The sequence below is a fragment of the Aythya fuligula genome, chromosome 4, assembly GCF_009819795.1.
Source record: "Aythya fuligula isolate bAytFul2 chromosome 4, bAytFul2.pri, whole genome shotgun sequence".
NCBI lineage: Eukaryota > Metazoa > Chordata > Aves > Anseriformes > Anatidae > Aythya > Aythya fuligula.
This window is the reverse complement of record NC_045562.1, coordinates 15,785,888-15,810,738: the sequence shown is the minus strand read 5'-3', so window position 1 is coordinate 15,810,738 and position 24,851 is coordinate 15,785,888. Positions and strand designations below refer to the sequence as shown.

The following is a 24,851-nucleotide window of genomic DNA, read 5'->3' as shown; positions in this document are numbered from 1 at the left end:
CTGAGGTCCGTCCAGTGCCGGTGGCTCACTGCTCAGGCTCCGGGGTTTCCCCCGCAAGAAATCCCAATCTGGTAGCTGGCTGCTTCACTGCGCTGCCTCCAGCTCGGCCGGGCACTGCTTCAGCAGGCCCTTCCTACTGCCGCCGAGGACAAAGGACTGTAATCACACGTACCCAGCTGAGCATATCCAGCGCCGGAGGAATAAAAGGCGCTCTGTTGCGCTATGCGAGCACGAGAGGTTCCTGCCAAAACATCGATCCCACAGTCTGCTGGGCCGTGGATGTGCCGCACCGCCTCGGGCTCTCCGCGCTGGCACGCAAAATGTTCTGGAAAGGGCCCTGGAAGAAGTCCCCTGAGCAAATACTCACAATGCGCACAAATTGCTGGAGCTGTGGGAGGGGAACAAGCTTGGGACGGTGCCGGGCAGACCTCCGGCGAGAATTTCCCAGCTGGGAGTATCAGCTCAGTTAGCTTCCCTCGGCCACGGCCAGAAACTGCCCGCGGGCTGGGAGATTTTGGGAAGCCCTAGCAGCTTTACAGGATCCTGAAACGCAGACAGTGAGGCTCTGAAAAATCAGAGCAAAACTGGGCCAAAGCTAGGTAAAATTCCAGCGGCTCTCGCCATTTCTGCACTGTCCTATCCCATCACAAAGGGGAAAATGCAGCACAAGGGAGGGGAGCGGCGCGCAGCAGGCTTGGATTCGGCGAGCAGACTGCCTTGTGCAAAGGCAGCAAAATAGCTTTCATCAGTTACCAGGCTTAAAAAAAGCCTGGCACACATTTTTACCAAACCGATGCAGGATTCACTGGTGAGGAAGTAAACAGAAAAGGCGCTCGGCGCTCTCCCTCCGCATGATTGATGTCAGTGTCTGCGGAGGGAATCCTTTGTGTGCCATCTGCACAGCTCCTAGCCGCAGGCGCTGCAGGAGGCGCAGACACCGAGCTGCCTGTGCTCCAGCTCCTCGCAGTGCCCCCTCCATCCCAGCCCCCGTAGGCAGGGCAGGGCCTTACTGCTCGCCCTGGGGCCTGCAGGGGCTGTGCCCGGTGCCCGGTGCCCGCCGCGGCCCCGCTGCCCCCGGGGCCGTTTTGCCGGCGCCGGGACTCGAACCCGGGTCCCCGCCCTCAGCCAGCGCCGCGGCCCCGCCCGGGGGGCGGGCAGAGCCTGCGGGGAGCCGCCGCGCCGCCCCTTCCCCTGCTCCCCGCCTGGCTGCGGGCTGCCTCTCGCTCCCCTTCCCCTCCTTCCCTTTCCCCCCCCCGTTTTATTTTGTTTTCATTTTTCTTTTTCTTTTCTTTTTTCCCCCCGACCCCCGCGCGGCGGCGGCGGCGGCCCGCCTCTCCCTTCGCAGCCCGTCGCCGCCGCCCCGCCATGGCGACATGAACCCGCCGGCCGCCGCCGCCGCCTCCTCCTCCTCCCTCCTCTTCCTCCTCTTCCTCCCGGCCCCGGCCCCGGCCATGGGGCCCGCCCGGAGCTGAAGAAGCCGCGGAGGAGCCCCCGGCGCCGCCGCCGCCCCGCCATGGGCTGCTGATGGCCGGGCCCCGCCGGGCACCCCGCCGCCGCGCAGGGGAGGTGAGGCCGGGGCGGGCAGGGGGGCGGGCAGGGAAGGGAAGGGAAGGGAAGAGGGGGTGGGGGCTCCCCTCGCGTCCCCCTCAGGCCCCGGGGTGCCCCCGTCTTAGGGCCGGCTGGCTGGGCCCACCTCGCCCCGCTCACGGGCTGCGCCAGCTGGGCAGCGGTTGGGCTCCAGAAGCCAGCCCCGCCGTCGCCTCATCCCAAGGGATTGCTGTGGGATCCCTGTGGGTCACCCAGGTTTGCTTGGACAGAAGCTCGGCCACCTTGTGGGGCTGGCTCGCCCCCATCCCCAGGGCGTGGGGCTGTGCGGACCCTGGTGTGGGATGTGGGGAGCCGATCTTTTGGCCTCGCCCCAGCAGGAGCTGAACTTCCCCCTGTATCTGTACTCCAACTTACCCTGCACCCCTCCTTGCAGCTCATGTATAGTTTAGTATTCAACCAAACCCATCTCAGACGCTTTCACCACGGCCCTCCTGCCTTCCTCCCGTTGTGTACGTTCTGGCCCAGACTGGAGCTTTGTTTGCTTATTGCCTGTCCTTATTTAAAGTTTCTCCAAGGTGGCGTCTGTCCTGGCGTCGTTGCAGGACTGACAGATGTTGCTCTGTCTTTGCACAAAAGGTGCTGCTCCGAGGATGCCTGCTGGGGCCGGGCTTTCCCACTGTCCCAGGGGGCTGCAGCCAGCCCCCATGGATGCTCCCGAGGCTCTGCATGAGGGAAGTAGCTGTGGCTCACCCGTCCCTATTCCTGCACCCCACAGGCCTTGGCACAGCTTTGTATGAGGAAACTGGCAAGCCAGGGGTTGGGACCTAGGTTTTTTGGGGCAGCACAGCACCCAGAGCTATGTGGCTGCCATCTTACATTAACACTGCGGTGCAGTCAATGTTTTTCTTCCGAGATGTGTCATCTCCCTGCTTTCAGATTATTTATCACAACACCCCAGACAGACCTACTGGTTTAAATACACATCAGTCCGAATGTGAGGCCACTTGATGTCTTTGCATATCATTGCCCTGGGATAAACTTTTCAAGTCCATAGCTGGACCCAGGCGTTTGCAGTTGTAGCATCACCCCTGTAGTTTGTCTCGTGTTTTCCCCTCTCCCCACCTTACCTTGCACAGGCAAAGAAGCAAAAACACACACAGCGTTGGTGTGGTGCTTCTTCCAGCACACATACCCCCCCGGGCCCACACAAAGGATGCTTTCCTTTGCACACCCACAGCAGCACCCTGCTAAGAAGCAGTAACTAAACATGACCTCCCACCCAACTGGATTTTCAGGAGCACCTGTATTTGCAGGTTTAATCTTGGTGTTTTTCATGTGGTGCTTTTTCGGAAGTGAGATTTGGTGCAGCTGTCACACGGGTGTAAATGAGATCTTCAACCTGGGTGACAGCGGAGGTGCACAGCCTGCCGTTTGTTTCACACTGCTCTGTAGCCTTCTGGAGAGGGACTCAGTACGGGCTGAGCAGGACTTGTGGGTCACCAGAGCTAGTCAGAGTGTTCTTGCTGCCGAATGACAGCCCTTAGGACTTGGTTGCTTGAGCAGGGAGCAAGTTCTGGTTAGAAATCATGTCTCCAGACAGAGTGAAACCCAGCCACGGGAGCCAAAGGTCCTCTCGTGCCCAGGAACAAACTGCGGCGCTCCCCGTAGCTCCCAGGGCTTCAGTGGGGCCGAGGATGTCGCACACCCAGCTGCTGTCACCTGCTGCTACAAAGCGGCAGGAAACCCCTCAAGGAGGTGGATTTCAAGAGGAGTTCTGGTTCACTGACAATAGAGAATAGTTTCTTTCACAATTCAGGACAGTAATAGCTGTTTTTGAAGGCCAAAACAGCAAGATGAAGTCACTGAGATGTAAGGAAAATATCAGGTGTCTCCCCACTGAGTACACGGCAGATGCAGTCTCCAATTCTCCCTTCCCGTGTGCTTGCTAACTGTGACCATTACCAACGCCGTTTTGGTGGCCATGAAGGGGATGTGCACTCGGCGTGCAATGAACTCCCCTGCGAGCTCCCCGACAAACAACACGTTACTGCAGAGCCTCTGTTTTGCTCAGCAGCCCGGACATCAAACGCACCCCGTGCTGGGATGAGGGAGGTGCTGCACGGCCCGTTGGCCAGAGGCTGTGCCTTTTGCTGCGCTGCTGCCCTGCGCAGATCCTGCTCGTTTGCAGGGGTAGCTCTTGGCTTGAGCCCCCAAATCTTCAACGCTTACCTTCCCACTGTAATTTCGCCTATAAACCGTGGGGTTTAACTGCTCCTAACAGCTGCTGAGGAGCCGGCTTCCTTTAAGGGCACAGCCTCCCTTCAGGGAAGAGCCACAAACATGCCTGTACATGTGATAGCAGCAGAGGGGGGCTGCACAGCATGAGCCCTTGGACACACTGTTTTCTTCATCAATACCCAGGGTTTCTTCTCTGAGCTTGTATAGGCCAAGGATTCTTGCTTTTAGGCCCAGAACCAGGGATACTGAGGCTATTAAATTCACGCTGGTTGGGCGGGAGAGATGAGCCTGTGCCATCCCATTTTGTGGACAACTGGAATTAGGTCCTTTTCTATATTGTCTCAACAAGAAGCTAATTAGACAGCAAGCCTATGCTCCTGGAGGATAATTAAGCTTTATAACTGTGGGTTCTCTTTGGTTAATGAGAAAGAGGAGACAGTACCCTCAGAGCTTAAGAATGCTGCTCCGCAGCTACTGTGCTGTACCTCATAATTGATCTATTGTTTCTACAGCAGATAATTTCTCATTTCCTCATAATTACCTCTTTTTAGTGCCTCGCACTGTATCCTGGTATTAGCTGTAATCACTGATAATTTACCCTGAAGCCAATCAGAGTCTGCAGAGCAAAATATTGGCCTCAGCGAGCATTTATGCTTTCAGATAACATTTTCTTTTGTTGTTGTCGAGGGGAATCGAGCCATTGTAGTCCCATGTTTTTTTGGATGTGGGTGTTGAACTGGGTAAGAACTTGTTTGGTTTTGTTGCTGTTCATTTACGCTAATGACTGCTTCCCAAAGACAAAGCGCCATCGCCGAGTCCTGTTCCAGCCTTTTTGCCCACGGAGGCATGGTCTTTATTTGGTTTCGGGGGATTATGTTGTGCAAAAGGCGGTGCGTGATGCCTCGCATCCTGAAAGCCTGTTGGCCCTTGTCTGCAGAGAGTTAGCTTGTATAAGCAGGAGAGCCTCTGGCCCTGTTTTCTGAAGTTGCCGCTCGCTCTTAGAGACTTTGTGAGCTTGATTTTCCTCGGAGTGACTTCCTCCAGCCCGCAGTGATTTAGAAGAGGTTGCACTGGCGGTGGGAGAAGGCGATCGTGCTCTGCATGTGTTGCCTTTCCTTTGAGGAGGCTAGCAGCGAGACATTACATAATGCCAGCTCTGGTTTACCCCCCCCCCTTTTTTTTTTTTTTTTAAGCTTCCTGCTCTGCTTTCAGCATTTGCAGAGGCTGCGTGTGCCTGCAGAACTGATGAGCCACTCTGGGCACACAGCTGCGCCCTCACCACTGCTCTGAGCCTGAAGCCTGTACAAAACCCAGGCTGGCTGGGGTGGGCAGGGATCTCTGGAGGCCCAGCTCCCTCTTTTCTCAGAGGAAGGATGCTCCAGTCCCTTCCTCACGGTGGTGGCCCTTGGCTGGAGACCCCCAAGTAGCTCTGGCTGTGGGGGTCGCAGACTTGGGGCACACCACTCATTATCACAGTGCCACAGCTTGAGGTCCCCTCAGCTTCCCACCCTGGCCTTCCCAAAGGAAGCTGGGGCACTCCAGCCACCCCCACAGGATCACAGCCCCACAGCAGGGCCCGCATCTCCAGCTCCTCACCTTTATCTCCCGAGCTCCATGCGTGGAGTACAGGCACCTCCAAGAGGCACCACAGCCTGCTGGTTTCCCACAGCTGCTGGGGAAGGGCCATACCTGAGCCCCTCCAGCAGTGCAGGGTGAGCAGCCCCCTTCTTCACACCCACCCCACAGAGTGGCAGTGCCTAGCAAGCCGCCCTCTTATATAGGCTTCTCCCAAGCACTGGCTAACGGGTGCTTGACCCTCCCTAATCAGGGGCAGTTCGTTACCCTCGTTAGAGCTTCCTCCAACCCACAGCCTCGTGGCTTCCCTCACCAGCAGCAGCCACCTCTGCCTTCCTTACGGGGTCCCTGGGCATTCCCTGATGAGCAGGGCCTCGTCCCCGTGAGGCCCCCCAGCTGGTGTCACTTGGTGCAGTCACGGCCCTGGCCTGGCAGCGCCTCTGCCAGGCTGGAGAGCTGCGTGCCAGGCCGTAGCGGGGCCGATTCCTACCAAAACGTTCGCCTGAGCCCCATGGCTGACTTTAATAAGCACTGTGAGGAGTTCATGTCTTCAAGAGGCATCTCGCGTGCCTGTCAGCAGCCAGAGGATGAGCCCGCAGTGCTGAAGGAGTATAAAATATAAGTGGTTCTTCTGCAAGCGTTCATGAAATGGCATAGAGGGGGTTTGCTTTGCTAGGGTTTTGTTTTTGCTTAATTTAATCCATGCAGGCAAGGAGCCTCCATCGGTTAATAACTTCTCCTTTGATTTTTAGGTTCAAATAAACCAAAATCTCAGAGCAGAGCTCATTAAAGTATATTGAGTTCCATCTCCTCTTTGCATCAAACACATGCGTTACGCAGCTGGAGCTGCTCTCCCAGGGCTGCAGCCTTCACCTCTCAGCCGCGGCTGGCTTGGGACGTTGCCACGGGGTGCCTCAGAAGGGGAAGCAGCCTGGCTGGGGCAGCCTGTTTGCAGCTTAAGCCATTGGCTACCAAAGGCCTTTCTGGGCACATGCTGAGATAAAAAGGAGCTGCAAACCTCGTCCTGCATTTTCAGCTTGTGCCACTGGAGAAGGGGTAGGGCAGGAGGGACATGGAAGCATTCCGGCCTCGAGGGGGAAAGAATGGGGACGTTGTCTGCGAGTTCGGGCAGGGCTTCATCTCCTGCCTGGCTTTCCAGAAGTCCCTACCACGGGAAATGGCATTTCAGCCTCCCTTAAATAGGGAAACGCTTGTATCAATCTCGAGTCCTCGAGATGTTTGGAGAAGTTCTTAAATTTGGAAAGCCAGCACTAAAATGAGGTCACATTTGTTTACACTCCCTGGAAAAAGCTGGTTGGAGGAAAAGAAGTGGCGAGTGTGTGATGTACGCAAGCTCGCCTGAAAGATGCTGCCAAAATATCTTACAGGCTTCCCTTTGTAGCAGGTTGTGGGAGTTAGCTCTGGGTGAGTCACGCCGACAAATGGCAAGGGCCCTTCACTGCCAGCCCGAATAAAATCGCCGCTTTGGGAATTTGGGTCTGTTGGCTGCTTCCACACAAGCCGACACGCCGCTTCGCTTGGTGGAGGTGCTCTCGTCTGCTTACCTGGGGGATGCCTACCCCTGAGATCCCCACATGTCTCTGGGGGGAATTAATTCCGATTTGACTTCATTCCACAGAAGTCAGCTCATCGCTGCCCAGCCCCTCGCTTATTGAGAGGGTGAAATTTGACACTGCATCCCCAAACATTTTTCCCTCGGTCACTTAGCTTGGAAACGCTCACATACATTGTCTCACATCTCCGGCCAGCTATTTCCACTCACCAGGCTACAGCACGCCTTACTTTCCACAAGGCAAACAGCCGAATGCTGCTCTTAACCCCTGCCTGTCCTCCGCAGCTAGCCCTTGCTGTGCTTGGTCAGGTGGAAAGGACGGAAAGCCGGGCAGTGATTTCCAGCAGTGAGGCATTCACGGGAGCGTTGGCCTCTCAGGGTTGTTATCCGCAATGAAAAGATGTACAAAGCGTAAAGGACGTGTGTGCCCGCTGCTTTTTCCTTCTCAGACCTAGGCGTTGCTGTAGCTACCTCCTCCTGCCTGGAGCGAATTGTGAGGAAGGAGTTAAGCCGAGAGAAAGCCCCAGATGCTAAAATTAACATCCATCCCACCCCCCGCCCACAGCTTTGAAATTTCTAATCACAACGCGCAGGGAGATGGCTCCTCAGAGCAGTGCACGCGACGTTTCCATCGCTGGGAATCACAGATGGCCAGCTGGAGCTCGGAGGGGCGCAGTCTCCTTCCTCTCCTCCTGCTTTGCCATCCTCCCCCACCCCGAAAAGTCTTGGTTTTGGGTCATCTATGAGAGCGTGTTACTGCTCGCTGCAGCCAAGGCAGATGTGGCTGCAGAAAATACTGATGCGGTCTGCAGAAATGCCCGCGGTGCTTGAGCTCTGCTGGAATAACCCCTGCTGCCCAGAGTGCCCGCCTGGCCTCATGTGTGACAGAAGGGCAACAGCTCCTGGGCTGCCTCTAGTCCTAGAAATCTTGGTCCTGTATCATTATTCTTTGTTTCTGAAATGATCTACGACCAAAAACCACTGCAAAACAAAAGAGGTTTTCATCATTGCCCTGAAGGATTTCGGCGATCCCGTTCGCAGAGTGTGGCTGTCACACCGGCACAGCAGCGCTGCGGCGAGGCGGGGACGCTGAGGAGCCGGGATAATTCAGGGATAATTCAGGGTAACTCGTTCCTCCGCTGCGCCTTTTGTCTGCGAGAGCCGCCTGCTGTTGGCAGCGCAGGCGATCACAAAGCCCACAGACCAGCCACGCGTTGCCTCCTGCACAACCACCCCCTGCCCCAGACCAAAAAGCAGCCGGGTGGCCGCCTGCCCCGGTCTTGAGTTTTATTTGAAATCGGGGAAATGGAGGCAGAAAGCGGGGGCGAGTTGGTCTGTGGCGGCCTCATCTGACTCTCACAGCTTCTCCTCCTGCAGCTGTGGGGCTCGGGAGCAGATAGTTGCAGAACTGCATGCACGTAGGGCATGCTGGATTTTTTTTTTTTTTATTTTAATGGTGTGCATTTATCTGATTAAGAGCTATGTAAATTTAGATGCAAACAAGCTTCAGCCCTCGGGGTGCTTGGCGACTCGCCTGGTGTGCTCTCGGTGCTGGAAAAGTCTGCGCACCACTCTCGCTCCAAGGAAAACTTGAAGCGCGTCATTCTGCTTCTTTTTTTCCTTATAAAGGTTATTGTGCCTCAGCCCTCGCTGGTTTACCTCCCTGCTGCAGAAGGGAAAGGTTATTTTCTCCTCTTTTCCCATTGCTGTTGCTGCTCGTGACGCTGACCGGCCACTGCAGCCCAGAGAGAGCCTTGGGAGGGGTCGGGGTAGCAAAGGGATGTTTTCTGGAGAGGTCTCTGGAGCCAGCCCCGTGGCCCAAACTGGGAAAAAAAAGACAGGAGCAAGATCAGGATGGGCCCAGAGGACTGGGAAACCCATTTCTGTCATAATTATGGTGGGACCGTCTGTCTGTCACAGCAGAAGAAAGCACCTGAGGATGCTGGCTTTGGCCTGCAATTTTTCTTGCGGACCTTGAGGAGGGGTTACTTAGTCCGCAGGGATAATTAACTCGCCATTTCGGGGCCGGTGGGGGCGGTTTTGAGACCCTGCAGACCGTTTCTAGCTGGTCAGGAGTCCTGATCCAAGGTGTTCCCTCCAGCCATTCACCTTGGGGTCTTACACCAAGGGGCTAGAAAGCTTCTGAGGGCTGGGCTGAGCTAGTGCTGCCTCGCCCGTCCTCAAGGAGAAGCATTTTTTTCCTAAAAGCCAAGTGAAGAGGGGTTTGTGTTCAGTACCGAAGGCCTCGATGTTTATTTGCCACTTAAAACCTACAAGGCTGTGAGCGGGACTCGAGTGCTGCTCTGTGCAGGTTCCGTCTGAATGTTGGCTTCACCTTTGTGAAGTAACAGAGGTGGCAGCTGTGCACTTAAACCCGCAACGACACCGGGCCTTCTTCTGTTCAGAGCTGCCGTTGTCATCTGCAGTGAGTGAAGTCTCTCTGTTTTCACGGCGAGCTTTGCTTGTTCTCTCTTTTTCAGCACATTGCCTTATTTCCTGTAAATGCGGCGTAAGCTGCTGGATTAACAGGCTGCTCTTTCTGAAATACCCTGGTTAGGATTTGGCCAATATCCACCTGTTTCAGATTTCACAAGAGCTCACAAAAGGAATTGAAAGTTTAAATAACTTTCCCATGGATTTACCCTTCAGGGCAGAATTGTTTTGCCTAAGTGATTTAATGCTGTCAAGAAATGTGCAAACAGAGTAATGGTAGGAAATATTAGCCCAACTTGAATAACCTTTCCGATCGGATCTTCTCTCTGTTTAAAAGTACAAGGTGGAATCTCAGAAAAAACTTCTCTGTGTTTTGTTTCTAATTTCAAAGCTGGAGGTTCTTGGTGCATTGTTAATGCTCAGGCAGGCCAGTGGGGGGCCAGGAGAGCCCCTTTACGGGCTCCTCTGTGAGAAACTACAAACCGTACTGCAGAGAGGGAAAACATTGCTCTTTTGGTTGTGCTTCAGCTCGTAAATCACTTAAATTCCCAAACAAACGTCGCTCTGTTTTGCACAGGACTTGCCGTGGCTGAGGAAAGGAATGAGACTCCGGGGCCGGGATGTCGGACAAATGTGTGAACGGCAGTCACAGCTCCCTGGGCCGGCTGCTTTGAGCTTAGGGGGACGGGGGCCAGGGCAGCCAACTCACTGACATCCCCTTTGGGTTTCCCTGCAGGGTCTGCCAAGTGCATTACACACCAGCCTCTTCCAGTCCCTGCAGCTTCAGTCACCTTTGTGCTTTCTTTTGCTTCTTTTACCCGGTGGGCACGGCTCCGCATCTCACCAGGCTGTCTTTGGTTTTGCAGGTAGCTGTATCCAGCTGGGTGGCAGGTGGATCCAAGGGTTACCATGAAGTTTTCAGGACCCCTGGAGAGCCAGAGGTTGTCTCTCCTTCTGGAGACGGCAATCTCTAGGGAAGCTCAAATGTGGAAAGCACATGTGCCGAAAATTCAGCCCAATCAGGTAACGTCTCTTCTTCTCACCCTTCATCTCGGTAAAGGCCTGAATGAGAGTGTCTGGTGTGTTTTTGGGGAACAACTCGGGCTGTTGCACGAAGGGTCACCTTCTGCCTGAGGCTGGGAAATTCGCCTCTGAAACGAGCGGGTGCTTTCCCCTGCGAGGGACAGACCCGCAGTTGGGGTGCAGGACACGCAGCCTGTGAAAGCACGTACGTGTACCGCTGTAATTAAACTCATTTCACAAAGTGCCTGGACTAATTAACACACATCTCTAGCGGGCACCAGCTCTGCAATGGTTCTGAGAAGCGGCTTCATCCTCTTGGACTGAGTTCACTGCTAACGGTGCTGAAGTGCTGGTTGCTTTCCACATGAAGCGATGCCTTGTCCCACGAAGCAGCACCGCTCGCCTGGCTCGCACCGTCCTGCAGCAGCACGGGCACGGGGCAGGCCCGGCTTTGGCACCTTTTCTTCCTCTGCTGCGAGTCAGCCCAGGTGTGCGGGGCAGGCTGTGGCTGTACTGACTCGGGCCGGATGAGGGCCTGACTCAGCACGGCGCTGCCTGCTTCAGGAAGAGCCCCGGTCTGTGGTTCAACCTCCTGCCCAAATTTTGGGGCAGGGCCAGCGAAGAGGTTGGGCCAGGTTGCCCACTGCTTCATCCAGCCTGAGTCGCGTTTGTGCTCATCGCTTAGCCGGCATCTGCCTGGCGTGTGCACTCGGAAACACCTGTGAGCTCCACGAGGTTTGCTTAAAACAGACTGCGAAATGAGAGGACAGTTGATGAGAAATGAGAGTTAACCTCCGTGTTCCTGCAGTGCTGCTGCTGCTGCGGCCAGAAGTAACCCCGCTGATCCCGGGTTGCTCCTATTGATTCACACGACATGTTCGCTCAAACAAGTACGTCAGCCAGTGCCTGTCAAAGCTAATCAGTGCCGGGGTCAGTTTTCTGGCCTGGCAAACTGCTGCAGTTCTGTAGGAACAAATGGGGTTTTAAAGGCTCAGCGTTAGTTTTGTTAGTCCACAGTTAGGTTTCCGAACGCCTGACCTGGTTGTCAGGGGTGTTGAGGACACTGTGTGGCTGTCTTCAGGCCCCATACGATGTCGGACCCTGGTTTATGGTAAACCAGTGGCTATCACGGAGGGAGATAAGATTACAGTACGACAAGACAGCTGGGACGCACAGAGCGTAACCGAAGCAGATTGTTGGGTGAAGATCTCACAGGGACAAAACCGTCCTGCCCTGCTGACGTTGGTGCTGGTGGCCCACAAGGCACCGCCGCCATCAGGCAGCCATCGCGGGGCCGTGCTGTCGCCCCCTGGGATGAGGTCCCGGCCCACGGCACGCTGAGGCCTTCGTGTCCCTGCAGCCGAGTTTCCCCTTGTGCAATTTCACACGACTCCCACCTACAAAACTGTCGTTGCACCGCCTACATGTCAGTTCGGGTGTCCAGGTAATCAGCTAGAATGCCCCAGTACTGCGTGTCCCCTAGCAGTAAATAATCATTAAATCACAGTGAAATTTCTGGGTGCACGTGTGTATAATACGCGGAGGTCAGCTTTAAGGGAGAACATAAACACAGCCGTCAGCTCTGGGGAAATCCTGGCTTGCCACGCCAGTCGCTGAGAACCCAGCATCTGTAGTCACATAAAATGCTTCCTTCTGTTCCTCCAGTTCCTGACACCTGGCTTTCCAAATTGTCACGTGTGCCTTCCCTTGTGCAGTACACATCTGGGCAACGCTGCAATCGCTGAAGTTGTGTGAATTACCTGTTTTCTGCAGTAGCTGGAAGAAGGTCACACTCCCTAACATCTATTTCTCTTTTGAGGACCTCTGCAGTAGCCTAAAGCTGACTTGTATGAAGCTGTTGTTTATCTCCCATGACAGTCAGGAGATCCGCGGCCCTGCGCGTATCAGATCTGGCAGCCCGAGGCACGTGTAACTTTCCATTCCCTGCTGCAAAGGTAGACTGGCTACGGGCTGGGTTTTAACAGACTCATCTGGTTTGCAAATGAGAAAACGTGAGTGCCTGTGCAAATAAACCAGGGATCAGATTGGAGGTGCGCCACAAGTATGCTTTCAGGAGGAAACTTTCCGTTTTGACCCTTCGGGAGACATTTTTGGTTCTAGTGTTTAAAAACAAAAATTTAGTTTCTAAATATGTGTCAGAGCTGAGATCTTTGAAAGGAAGAAAGAAACTCTTGGGTACAGAAACAGGAAGACACTCTACATTTTTAGTACAGGATGCAGAATCCGTTGCGGACTTCTGTCTTGATAGTGCACATGATTTCTGTTGTTTAGTTTTCAGTTTTTGTCTGAAAGCTCCCATTCCCTAATGGTATGTACATTTCTTTTAGCTTTCCTCCTTTAGACGTACACTGCTGGCTCCAACTATTTGCAGCATATCCAAGCCAGATGTCACAGGGGCTTTTCAGCCTCAAAAGGCAGGTGGGCTGAGTTTGGAGCCCTCCCAGTGCTTCTGAGTCTATTTGGTTGTTTTTTTTTCTTTTTTTTTTTTTTTTTTTGGGTTATACAATGTGCAGATTGTGCAGATGACATTCAGAAGTTTTCATGTGATTAAAGCTTGAGAAATCAAGCAGTTAAGACTGGTCAAAGGTTGACTTCTGCACATTACCAAGTAACTTTGCAGCAGAGAGGTGTGTAAGCCAAGATCTTTATTTTTATTTAGAAGTACACTTTTATCATTTCTCCTTTGTTGCTTGTTCTGTTTCTTTCTGTCCTCTTGTTTGCCCCTGTACACCCTGAGGAACCAGGAGACCTCAGTCTACTCAGTTTTTCCACCGCCTCACCACGTGCCCTTGGGTAGGTCTTTTAACCTTCTTTCTGGTGCCCTTTTTGTTGTGGGTGAATCGCAGACTGACCGACCAAGCAGTGTGGGAAAAAAACATGAGCTGAGTGCGGTCAGCTCTCCCGGTACGCTGCGTGGTCACCACTCCGCCCGGAGTCTGTGCGTGTCAGCACAGACCCTGCAGGTCGCCACTTCTGAAACCGGGCAGCAGGAGAGCACCTCGAATTCCCAGCTGGAACGAGCGGGCAGCGACCCAGCGGGCCTGGCTGGGGGTCACAGGTGTCAAACGGGCGTGCCCGAGACCCAAATAGGGACCGATTTGGCTGCGATGTTGGCTGCTGCCCTTTTCTGAAGCCTCCCAGTCCTGATAAAGGTCACCTGTGTGCTCCCAGATGGGCCTACAGCAGGAACAGGCAGAAACAAGTAGGGGAAAGAGCAAAACATCTCTGTCCGGGACAGCAGACAGTAAAGAAAAAAAATACCAGGTGAGGTGTTTTCCTTAGATTAGGCAGCAATAAAATTGAGTCATGTTTGAGTTCAGAGAGAATATTTTTTTAGACTGCATTTTCCAGAAGTCCTGAGGTGTTCTTCCAGCTGCCTTGTGCTGTGCAAGCACAGTGGAGCCCGAGTCCCGGCCTCTGGCCCTCCTGTCCCGTACTGCAAGCGTGCGGCAGTGTTTGCAGGTGGAGGAGCAGAAGGAGCTGCGGAAACCTCGTCATTATTTGATGGAGGTGCCAAGCAGGGGGAAGCCGGATGGAGCCGGAGGAAAGGAGTGCAGTTAAAGGGCTGAATCCTGCTGCAGGAGCATTCAGCCTGCTACATTATACAGCACTGTCAGTCCCCAGCACAGGGCAGGTGAAGAGAGAGCCGTGAGCTAACAGCTGTAATCGTGGCGGGCAGTTAGAAAGCGTCACTTTAAGGCAATGCAGCAGCAGCACTGCGCCTCTTCACTCTCAGCACAGCCCCGGCGGGCACTTGGCACGAAGGAGCCCTGCCTGTGCGCCACGGGGCTGTCCCTGCAGAGCAAACCGGTGCTGAAATCCCCTGTGCACCCTGCAGCTGCCTGCTGGCTTCCTGCTGGGGGCGAGCCAGGCGGCGCCTCTGCAAAGAGCTGCACGGATTTGGCCAGAGGAGAGCTCTTGGGCACCTGCAGGGCTCGGGCTGATCTGCGAGAGGGGCTCGTCATGAGGCCTGGGCTCCTGCCATTTAATTTTCCCTAATTAAAACTTCTACGTTAGGTCATCGTGCTCTTCTAGCCTGGAGATAAGATCTACAACGCAGACTTGTGGTGGCAAGACAAAGAGATGACCAGAGGCAGGCAGAGTGGCAAAGCTGTCTGTCGGAAAGCACCTCAAAACAAAGAGGAACTTTTGCTTTCCAGCCCAGAGGGACTTTTTTTTTTTACTTTCAACCACAGCCCTGTCTCATTTTTGCTTCTAATTTTGTATAACTCAAGGAACAGTGGCCTCGCAGCTTAATTAATTTTACAGTGCTGTATTTCTTGCTCGTGATGCTGGGATGACAGCCGTACACCTTTGGGTCAATGACTGACCCATCTGTCTAGGAAACTCAGTGGGAGCAGTTCTCATTACCCTGCCTGTCTCCTAAATTGGGCCGTAATGAACCAGGGAATGGTGCTGGTGGGAGGAGGCTGGGCTTCACCCCAGCTTTCTGCAGGAAGGAATTCCATCCCCTCACCTTCAGCATGTAGAGACTGGAGCAGAGGAGGGTCCCGCTGGCTGGGCGTTAGCACAACAGAGCTCAGGGCTCACCACTTCTCCTTTGCTCCCCCCCGACACCTTTTAAGAAGCCAGGTTTGGCTTTGAAGCCCTCCCTCTGTCGCGTGCACCTGGATGTGTTCACCCTGCAGTTGTTCCTTTCTGTTCAAGGAACGTGGTGCTCCGAGTGGGGCTGTTTGTTCTTTGGCTGCACTTTGTGCCTTGCTTAGAGCCGCCCTGTTATTCAGCGGTTTAGGCTAAACACCTTTTTTCACAAGGAAAGGACAGTTGCTACCAGGGGCTGGGTGTACACTGCTGTTCTTTCCGTTGTGGCCTCACCACTTAAAGCTAACGCCCGAGTCCAAAATTTTGCCTTTTGGCCTCTCAGTGCCCACGAAGAGCGGGGAGACAGAAGGACGGCCCCTGGGAGGACTGAGGACTGGGCGGCAGCACAGCAGGACGATCTGAGGCCGGCTGCCCCGCTTCACAGATGCTGTTTTTAGGAGGAGTGCACCGTTCCCCTCGTGGACAGAGGGCCCGAGCCCGCCCTTGCTGGCTCCACCAGTAAGCTGCTGGGCCGGGGCGGCGATTTAGGAGTCACGGGGAGGTTTTTCAATCACGTTTATTGTGTTCGATGGGATGGTTTTGGTTTGGCTTGTCAGCGATAGACACACAGAGCTTACCTCCCGGATTCACCCAGCTACCGCATTTCCAAAATAATCCCTTAAGCTGCTAGAAACCTTTGAAGTCTGCAATACTGTCCCGACCTGGCTGGGGCTGCAAGCCCCTTTGTATGGCTTTGTCGCCTTCCTTTTAAAAATAGGCGCAGTGAATAGAGTGGTGGTGGGGGATTTGATCATAGCCACCACTCCGCCCTTTCCTGACCGTGTCCCAGGTTCACCTGCTCAGATTCTGCCTGCGCTGCGCTCACGCTTCTGGACTCAGTGCTCGGAGCCGAGGACGCCGCTCCTCTCCCCTGACAAGTGCCGGGTGGGTCCAGAGGCCCCAGCTGAGACCGGGGGGCGTTCGGAGCAGGGCACAGTCCTGCTGACGCCATCGCACAGTCGGGGCTCCAGGAGAGAAACAAGGCAGGGCTTTGTTCTCCGCGGGAGCACCTGAGGGAGCACTGAAGGCGCGTTGTGCAGGCAGAGGTAGTGTCTCTGAATTAGACCAGCCAGTACAGCTGGAAGAAACGGCTTTTGATTACACAACCCCGTGTCTTTAGCCCAGATCGCTGCTGCAGCAGCAGTGTTACCACTTCAGTTTTTCCAAGGGAATTGTTGTGACCGCCTGTCGGTGGGACCCATGCCCAGCAGTAACACGGCCAGAGCCCGGAATTCAGCCCCAGGGCCTAAGCCCGGCCACCTTTCCCCTTCTGTCCCCTGTGGTGGTGGAGGGGAGCTCGGCTCCAGTGGGAAATGAAGCTGCAGGCAGTCAGGTGCTAGCAGGGTGTGAAGCTGGTGTCCTGTTGGAGCCCCAGCTCTGCCTCCAGCGCCCTGCTTCCACGGTGTTCTGGGCCCCGAGGGAGCAGCTTCGGCAGAGCCGTGCAAGGTATATGGTGGGGAGCTTGGTGATGGATGGGGTACTTCCCCTGGAGTACTTCCTCTGTGCCACTCCTGGGTGCTTCAGCTTCTAAAACTGTGCTGCTTTCCCCCCCTGCTATTGCAGAGTGGACAGCGACAGCCCGGCCCAGCAGCGATCTCTGTTTGCGCAAGCCCTTCGCTTTCTTTTCCCCAGTAGCCTGGCAGCCAGCTCTTCACTCAGCTTCGTTCCTTAAGCCGTGTCGGCAGCAGCCAAACCGCTGCAGAGAGCATAAGGACCCTGTCGGAGCACTGGAAATTGGTTTGGCTTCGCTCCTCGCTTCTGGACACATCCTGGCTAATCACCCCCATAATCCCGGCTGGAGGGAGCCCAGGCGTGTGCTCGGCTCTGCAGAAGCTGCAGATATTTCAGAGCACAAGCTGGAGAGCTTTGATGTCAGTGGCCAGTCTGTGGCTGTGGCTGGAATTCAGCTGTTGTCCAAAAAATCAGTGATGGTGACTTAGGCCAAAAAGGAAAAAAAAAAAACACAAACCCAACTGTTTTTAGCTGGAATTGTACCTGCTTTGACCCAGCCCTCAGTTACCTGGACTGCTGAAGGACTTTTGTGAATTATGTTTAGAATTTTCTATTCTTAACAGTTTCTAAGATAAAAATATCCCCGTGATATGAAGGAAAACAAACCTTTCCTCTCGAAAACACCAGCTCATTTCCCTCCCGTCTTCTGTCTGTCAGGAGCTGGGCACCTGCCTGGCTTCATGGCATGTCTGCTGTTGTTAGAGCTGGGCTTTTCTGTGCATCTGAGTGGTTCTAAGGAGGTTTAAAAAAAGAAACGTCCTAGAGCTGAGCTGCACAATACCCTCAGTACCCGAGAACCTACCAGATGCCCTTCCTCTTTTCCCCAGAGTAACATTTCTGAGCCATGGCTGAGGTTGCTCTGAGGAAAGTTGTCGGGCAGATTTCTCAGGGCGGGGGGTAAGGAACAGTGAGAACAAAGCAGCGATTCAGGCTGCTTCAGGGCACCACCTTTCCAAAAGGCACTTCTGTTTCGGTGCTGAATAATGCCTGCAGAAGTACAGGGTTTGCTCTTCTCTGCCTCGCTCAGCCTGTGTTTAAGAATAGTTTTGTTTTTCTCTCCAACAGGATGTAGCCATTTCTCCAAAGCAGAGGGATGAGGTCATTCAGTGGCTGGCCAAGCTCAAATACCAGTTCCACCTTTATCCAGAAACGCTCGCCCTGGCCATCAGCCTTTTGGACAGGTTTTTAGCTGTGGTAAAGGTAAATATTTGCAGAGACATAAACTGAAAGAGATTCCTAATACCCACTCGGCTATTTCTGTGTGCAGTCCCAGTGGCATGGCTGTATGGAAATGCTCCCTTCCCTGCTCTGCTCTCACGCCCTTTTTTTCTCACAGACGTACAGGATACTGCCTGCCCTACTCCGGGCACCAAATTTTGGGTTATGAAACTGACAGCACACTGCCACAAGGCACTTCTGGAGGCTGACTGATGAGCACACACAGTTCTTGGGGAACTGACCCAGCGCTTTTACCTGCCAAGGCCCTATTCCCTTTCTCCTCTGTTGTGCCCGTTTCCTTCATGTGACGCCCCTCATCGTTTAGGCATATCTTAACCTGAGGGAACAGACACGCCCTTCCCCTTCAACTCCATGCTCACTTTTAACCTGGTTTGAAGGTTGAATTTGCCCTCCCACAGTACCCGTCTCCTACACTACAGCTAGTGATGGCTTATTCAGAAAGTCTGAACAGAGGTTATGCCTTAAATGAGAAGAGAAGTCTGTGCCTTACACTGAACTGACTCACGCAGCTAAAGGAAATGCCCACGAGCCCGCAGTCAGGAACGTAGGCCCAGTGCCCTCTCCTACAGATAAGTTGGGAAAGTCCCCGCTCCCATCTCTCAGCTCCTCTGGCGTTTGAACTGCATTCAGTCTCACATGGGTCACCTTGAACTGCTGCGAGCACGGGCTAGCAGCAAACTAGCCGGAGGGCGCGTAGAAACGAGGGCAGGTTTGGGCCTGGCAAGCGTGCTAGTGCAGGACACTGAGGAGATGGGGGAAGATGCAGCCAGTGAGTGCTTTTTGGGGGAGCTGCTGTTCGACACTGAGGCGCTGTACAGCCACCCCGACTGGGAACCGAAGGCTGATGTCAGCTCACATGGGCAGAGGTGAAGGAGACGGGGAGGGAACAAGCGTGGGTGCCAGCCGTGGGAGTGAGGCTGTCCGACCGCCGTACTGAGCGGAGAAGGGACATGGCTGCTTGGTTTCAGATTGGGATGTCACGGAAACTGTTAAAAAAAGGTTAAAAATCAGCATTTGGGATACTGCACCTGGGGTCTGTTGCTCTTCTGCCTGTCAGCCAGTCGTGCTCTAAGCCTGCCATGGTGACAAAGGGCACCATGAGCCTGGGCTGTGTTTTGCACCCATGCAAATGACTGAACTAACTTTGGGCCAACCCCAAACCCCTGGCCTTGAGCTGTGAAGTCAGGCTTTTTTTTTTTTTGTCTCTCTTCCCATATTTTCTCAGTTACAGACTGTGCTTGGCAAATCTGCAGCCTCATCTGCATGTGTCTAATCTCATTACTAACGTTCGCAGGTAAGTAATGCAGCTTAGGAAATCTAAGCTGAAAAACACATTTGCAGCCTGCGTACTTAATTTCAACGTGACTTGTTTCAGTATAACGCAACATCATCCCTTATCCTACTCTTTAAATACCATTAAATATTGATAATGTTTAAGTTACAAGTCATGGAAGTATTTATTTTCAAGATCTTAAATTGGTTATTTACTGAAATACTGAGATGGGAAAAAGATACTTTAATTCCCCCAACAGTCAATGCCCATGAGTAGTTTTTCTTTCAGTTATTTGCAGCAGCCAAAGAGTGTACAAAGAGAGCATGAGCAAATGAGTAAGAGTTCACTGCATGCTTCAGGCAGTGAGCAGGAATGTGGGAAGGTGTTCTGTCAGCTCGTTCTGCGTCCCTTCTGGGTGAGCATTATTCAAACAGCTCAGGGCTTTACGCTCCCTGCCCGTTTTCTTCTCCCATAAAGTCATTATTCCACTGATCCACTGATGTAGCTCAACTCTTTTTTTCCTTTTTTTTTTTTTTTTTTTTTTTTTAAATCCAGGCACTACCATGCAGGATTTTATTATTAAGACAGCTTGTCCCTTCCCTTCACTGTGAGCATGCTTTGAAATTGCTCAGGCTGCTGCCCCATGGCTCTCACCATCCCGCCCAGGGGGCCCAGGCGCGTTTGCTGTAGCTGACTGCAGGCCCCAGTTAACCCGCAGCTGGGCGCAGCAGCACTCGCCCCACAGTGAGGAGCAAAGGAGGCAGATAGAGGCTGCTGTAGGAGACCAGGATGGGAGACAGGAGCTTTGGGAAATGACACCGTTATTCTAGAAGGGGCACACTTGGGAAAAGAGGGTCCATATTTACTGTTAGTGGGAAGAATAAACTTGCCTGATGGTAGGAACCTGCTCTAGACATCTGTTTCTTTCTCCCCTGAACACTGACCTGGAGCCCTTTATTGCTGTAGATTTTTTATGCTCACTTGGTGATTTCCTTCTAACCTGTCTGGGTAGTGAGGAACAAGTTCCAGTCTTGCCCTGAGGGAATTTATTCTCTTTGCTTTCAGACTCCTGAACGTACATGCAGACACGTGCACATGCACCACCCCCCAGGAGTGGGTTCCCTGCAAATATTTAAGTTCAAGTTTAAATGGCGGTAGGAAGCCACAGCTCCAGGCACAGCAAGGTCCCTTTAAGTAGCTGTGGCTAAATATTATTAAACATCTTCAATTTGGGAACAAGCCTGTGTCTTTCCCTTGTGGCTTCCTTGAAACAACCTTCTGGATTTCATGACAGTAACGTGCAGGATCTCCTGAACTACCGCGCATCTCTGTTCTGGCTACTACAATGTACCCAGCAAGAACTAACCGTGGCAACAGTTAAGGTTCCACTTTTACATTCAGTGTAGGATTTTCACTTACCTTTGCTTCTGGCATCCTGTAAGCTGGACAGAAGAGGACGAGTTGCCAGCAGGCTGTAGGAGGTGGGGGCATGGCTCTGCAGCTGTCTGCCCACTCAGCTGTAACAGGGCTTAGAAGCAGCGCCTCTCCTTTCCCAGCCCCCTGCCACTAGGCACAGCAGTATTCTCACACTGGAAGCAGAGCCCTTTGGCAGAGGAGCCCACGGACAGATTGCTACTGAGCAAAACCTCCAGCGGTTACGCTGCATTCTGAGCACTTGCTCTGGTCCATCACAGGGACTACACAAATACCTACAAGCCCATGCACGCTGCTGGTTTTCTTTTTATTCTCCTACATCAAGGCCCATACATTTTTTTTTTTTTAATGCGTATTAAAAATCCCTTTTTCCCCTTAAAATCCAACTTACCTTGCCTAATGCAACTTACTGTAAAAGGGACCAGCTCTCCCTTAATAATTCCTGGGTCACGGTTTTGAGAACTAAAGTAAGAAACAGCATTAGTAGTGTTTTATTTTTTTTTTTTAAATGGGTGCTTTAACTTCTATAGACAAAGACAGCATTTTAAAATTCTTTTAATTTTTTTTGTTCCTTTTGTGCCTGCCCCCCAGCAGCACTCAACGCTCTGCTGATAGGTGGGATGGCCATGGTTTCATGCCAGATGATAATCTGGCCCTTCTGCTTTTCTCCTTCCCGTTTCTACTCCAGTGCCTACAAACAAGCTCCTTCCACCCCACTGCTGCACCTCAGCGGGTGCCAACCCCGATCCCGGGGCTGGCAGATCTCTGTCCTGCCTGACGTCAGGGAGCGCGGCTTTGTGCTTGGCAGGCAGCTGGGACCCTGCTTCATAGGGTGTCCGTGCAGAAAGGGCGTGCATCATTTCTGCGTCACACTCACAGGGCGACTTTTCTGCTCTTCTGTGTTGTAGGCCCGTCCAAAGTACCTGAACTGTATTGCAATCAGCTGCTTCTTCCTTGCTGCAAAGACCATTGAGGAAGATGAGGTAACTTTTTTTTGGTTGCTCTTAGTACCTTAGCATTGTCTGAATATGTGCTCTTCAAGTCCTGTCTTTGCTTGCATGTGGCAGCTGGCGCTTGCCAGGGCAGGAATGAAGCATTTTCTGTGATTTTTATAGTAATGATGGGTTCTCTCTTTTCTTCTTTGTGTTGGCTTTTGCAGAGGATTCCAGTACTGAAGGTGTTGGCTCGGGATAGCTTCTGTGGTTGTTCTCCAGCTGAAATTCGCAGAATGGAGAAGATTATCCTGGATAAACTGAACTGGGATCTTCACATGGCAACGCCACTGGATTTCCTTCACATTGTAAATAAGGGGCTATTTGCATTTCTCTGGTGTCCGTGGGTGTAAATATTGTATCAAGAGGTATCTTGAAAAAAAAACACCTTACCTGTAGGGTAGCGAGGACCTTGGGATGTGGTTGCAATTCCTCCATATAAGTAGTTTCTGAAGTAAAAATAAAAGCCTTGCCAGAAAGTTTCAGAGGAGACTTGTGCCGCTTCAGGGGCAGTGTTTGAAATACAGGCCCTGCCTTGAGGCATGTCAAGCTGTTCACTGTGACTCACTGCTCCTGAAAGCCTTGCCCCTGAATCTTCACTGCCAGTGGTTTTGCTCAAAGCTGAGTGCCAGGAGGAGAGAAAGGAACCAAGGAGAACGCACGGCTGCTGGGCAGTGGGTGTGCTCGGTGCCTGCTGCAGAGACATGGCCAGAGAATGAAATTCTTGGATGAAAGAGAAAAGGAAGGAAAGTGACTTGAGGTTCGCTGTTGATTTTCATCCTCTTGGCTTACTTGAGGAGGATTTTTATTGGGGACAGCTGAACTGCCAAACCTGTGTTGTCGAGAAGGGTGGAGGGGGGTGGCCTTTTGCAGAGACCCAGGACAGACGGTGTGTAGGCTGGCAGGCCCTGCCAGAAGGGCTGCGCCAAGCTGTTGGTGGGTTCAGCACCCTGGAAATTGCCTTGAGGGTTAATCTGCAGGATCCCCACGCATGAGAGATGCGTCAGTTGCCATTCTGGAGGTGTGACCTGACCTCGTGGGGGGCTGCCTGTCGGTGGCCCCAGTGGCCTCACGTGTCTGTTTTCCCTCTCAGTTCCACGCGGTTGCGGTGTCCAGCAGGCCTCAGCTTCTGACCATCCTCCGCAAGCTGAGCCCCTCTCAGCACGTGGCGGTGCTCACCAAGCAGCTGCTGCACTGCATGGCCTGCTACCAGCTGCTGCAGTTCAAGGGCTCCATGCTGGCGCTGGCCATCGTCAGCCTGGAGCTGGAGAAGCTGCTCCCTGACTGGCTGGCTCTCATCATCGAGCTGCTCCAGAAGGCACAGGTGAGGGCTGCTGGCAGCCGGTGTCACAGCAGGGAGGGACCGGGTGCTCCAGGGGCACGGCCAGACGGGGCTGGGATCTGTAGCTGCTGACCCCAGCCTGCAGTAAGGCACCTGTGAGGACGGCTGTGCTGCTGGTGCTGGGGCGGGTCTGCAAAAAGTTTGTCTTGGCTGCGGCCAGTAGGTGACAGAGGCAGGAGCCGTGTCCTGATGCACGCGGCCTCGCCCTGCTCCGGGGAGAAAACGTCCCGGGGAGGAAGTCCTAGGTCCTGTCGCACAGCTGGGCCTCCCCACGGCAGCAGCCCTGCAGCACCAATGTTTTTGCTTGTCTCGTTCCAGATGGACAGCTCACAGCTGATCCACTGCCGGGAGCTGGTGGCACATCACCTTTCCACTCCGCAGCCTTCTCTGCTGCCCAATCCTGTATATGTCTACAGTCCCCTCCAGCACACCCTGGTGACCTGTAACAGAGGAGTGTTCAAATGCCAGCCCTCCTCTGTCCCAGGGCCAGGTTTCTCCAAGGACAACGGCAGGCCAGAAGTGCCCGTCACAGCTACAGCCGCGCTCTACCAGCGTCTGCCAGCTCCCAGCGGTTGCAAGCAAGCCTCTGCCAAGCGCAAAGTGGAGGAGATGGAAGTGGACGACTTCTACGACGGTATCAAGCGCCTCTACAACGAAGACACTGCTCCGGAGGTAGTGGCTCTTGAAAACATGGGCTCTGTTTGTAGCGCTGATGTCTCGAGGCAGGAGGGCAGCGTTTCCCCTTGTCCGCCTCTACAGCCAGTGTCTGTGATGTAGCTGCGAGCGCACAGCACCCGCTGCGCCATAGCTGCTACTCTAGAAACCATGCAGAACCTGGCGTAGTGTTCGCAGTGGGGGGAGAAGGGGCCATACCTTCTCAGGCTGAACTGAAGGGAGCCAAAAAACAGAAAAAAATATCCCAGCCCTTTTTTTGAATTTTTTTTTCTTGTGCGGCTAATTATAGTTCCACTATTTAAGCACTTAAAAACACAAAAAGTATAAAAAATTAAAAAAGACCCAAAAACTTAACAAAAAAAGTAGCAAAAAATTGTTTCCTTCTAGTGTTGTCAGCTCCACTGTTTTTCTGCTCCTGTGTATTGTAACCCATTCTCCATGTCCGAGAGCTCACATGAGTTGTGCAGAGTTGTTCCAGGTTTCCCAGCCAATTAACACCTCTCTGATCTGATTTCCATCCGCTCCTTGCTCTTCTTTCTGCTTGCTTCTCTTCTAATTCTTTGCAAGTCTTGTGCATGATGTTCTGTACTATCATGACAGGTTTCTTTTTTCTTTCTAAAGAAAAAGGCCTTTTTTGTTTTGTTAGCACTTTGGTGTTTAAATGTGAGAATATTTAAAAACTGGATTTAAATGAAAGGTTAGGAAAAACACAAAAACAATGCTTGCAAACTGTTCCACACTTAATAACCAGAGGAGTGTGAACGTACTCTAGAAGAACACTAGGGCAGCCAGCCACCGAGCTCTGCACCTTGCAGTAAAGCAGTAACTGTTCCCAAACACAGAAAGCAGCTAACAGATTTTGTGTCACTTCAACAAAAACGGTATTTTTTCTTGTTTGCACCAGGAAATGTTGCACTCAGTGTGGATATTCACCAACACTTGACTCTCTAAATCAAGTGTAAACCTTAAATTCTGACGAGAAAATTCTGTTTGTTTTCCCATGTGTTTCTAAGCTTAGCATGTGCCCAGCGCTGTGTGGTGAAGTGCTGGGGCAGCCTGAGGTTTGAAAGGTGTGTAATTATCAGTCACAAAAAAAAAAAAAAGAACAAAAAAAAAAAACCAAGAGACCCTAACCCTGAGTTTTGTGTTCATGTAACTTCTAACCAAGAGTAAAACCTTTAAAAGCTTGTCTCTTTTAAATGTTACACCTCTGTTTCTCAGAATGACCCGTCCCAATTGTAAGCTCTCTCTCCACAGCCCTGAGGAAGGTATTGTATTGGAGCCATTGTACTGATGAAAGCCTTCTGGTAGCAATAAAGAAAGTTGTCCTGGATTCCGAGCCTCGTTTCATGCTTTTTACCCGGGTCCAGG

General features: G+C 52.9%; 1 protein-coding gene across 1 annotated transcript; it reads left to right on the top strand.

Moving 5' to 3' along the window:
• The first annotated feature begins 1,268 nt into the window (after window positions 1-1,268).
• Window positions 1,269-24,813, top strand: CCNI (cyclin I). Its single transcript, XM_032186516.1, has 7 exons — window positions 1,269-1,566; window positions 10,234-10,390; window positions 17,591-17,725; window positions 21,380-21,454; window positions 21,631-21,771; window positions 22,557-22,787; window positions 23,124-24,813. Exons 2-7 carry the CDS (start codon window positions 10,277-10,279, stop codon window positions 23,580-23,582), a joined length of 1,155 nt encoding a protein of 384 aa, XP_032042407.1. The 5' UTR covers window positions 1,269-1,566; window positions 10,234-10,276; the 3' UTR covers window positions 23,583-24,813.
• Window positions 24,814-24,851: the final 38 nt, after the last annotated feature.

Excerpts from the sequence above, each read along its gene's own strand:
- CCNI (XM_032186516.1), top strand. The coding sequence starts at position 10,277 with ATGAAGTTTTCAGGACCCCTGGAGAGCCAGAGGTTGTCTCTCCTTCTG. Across the intron at positions 10,391-17,590 it reads CGAAAATTCAGCCCAATCAG|GATGTAGCCATTTCTCCAAA; the intron begins GTAACGTCTCTT and ends TCTCTCCAACAG. Across the intron at positions 21,455-21,630 it reads AGACCATTGAGGAAGATGAG|AGGATTCCAGTACTGAAGGT; the intron begins GTAACTTTTTTT and ends TGGCTTTTGCAG.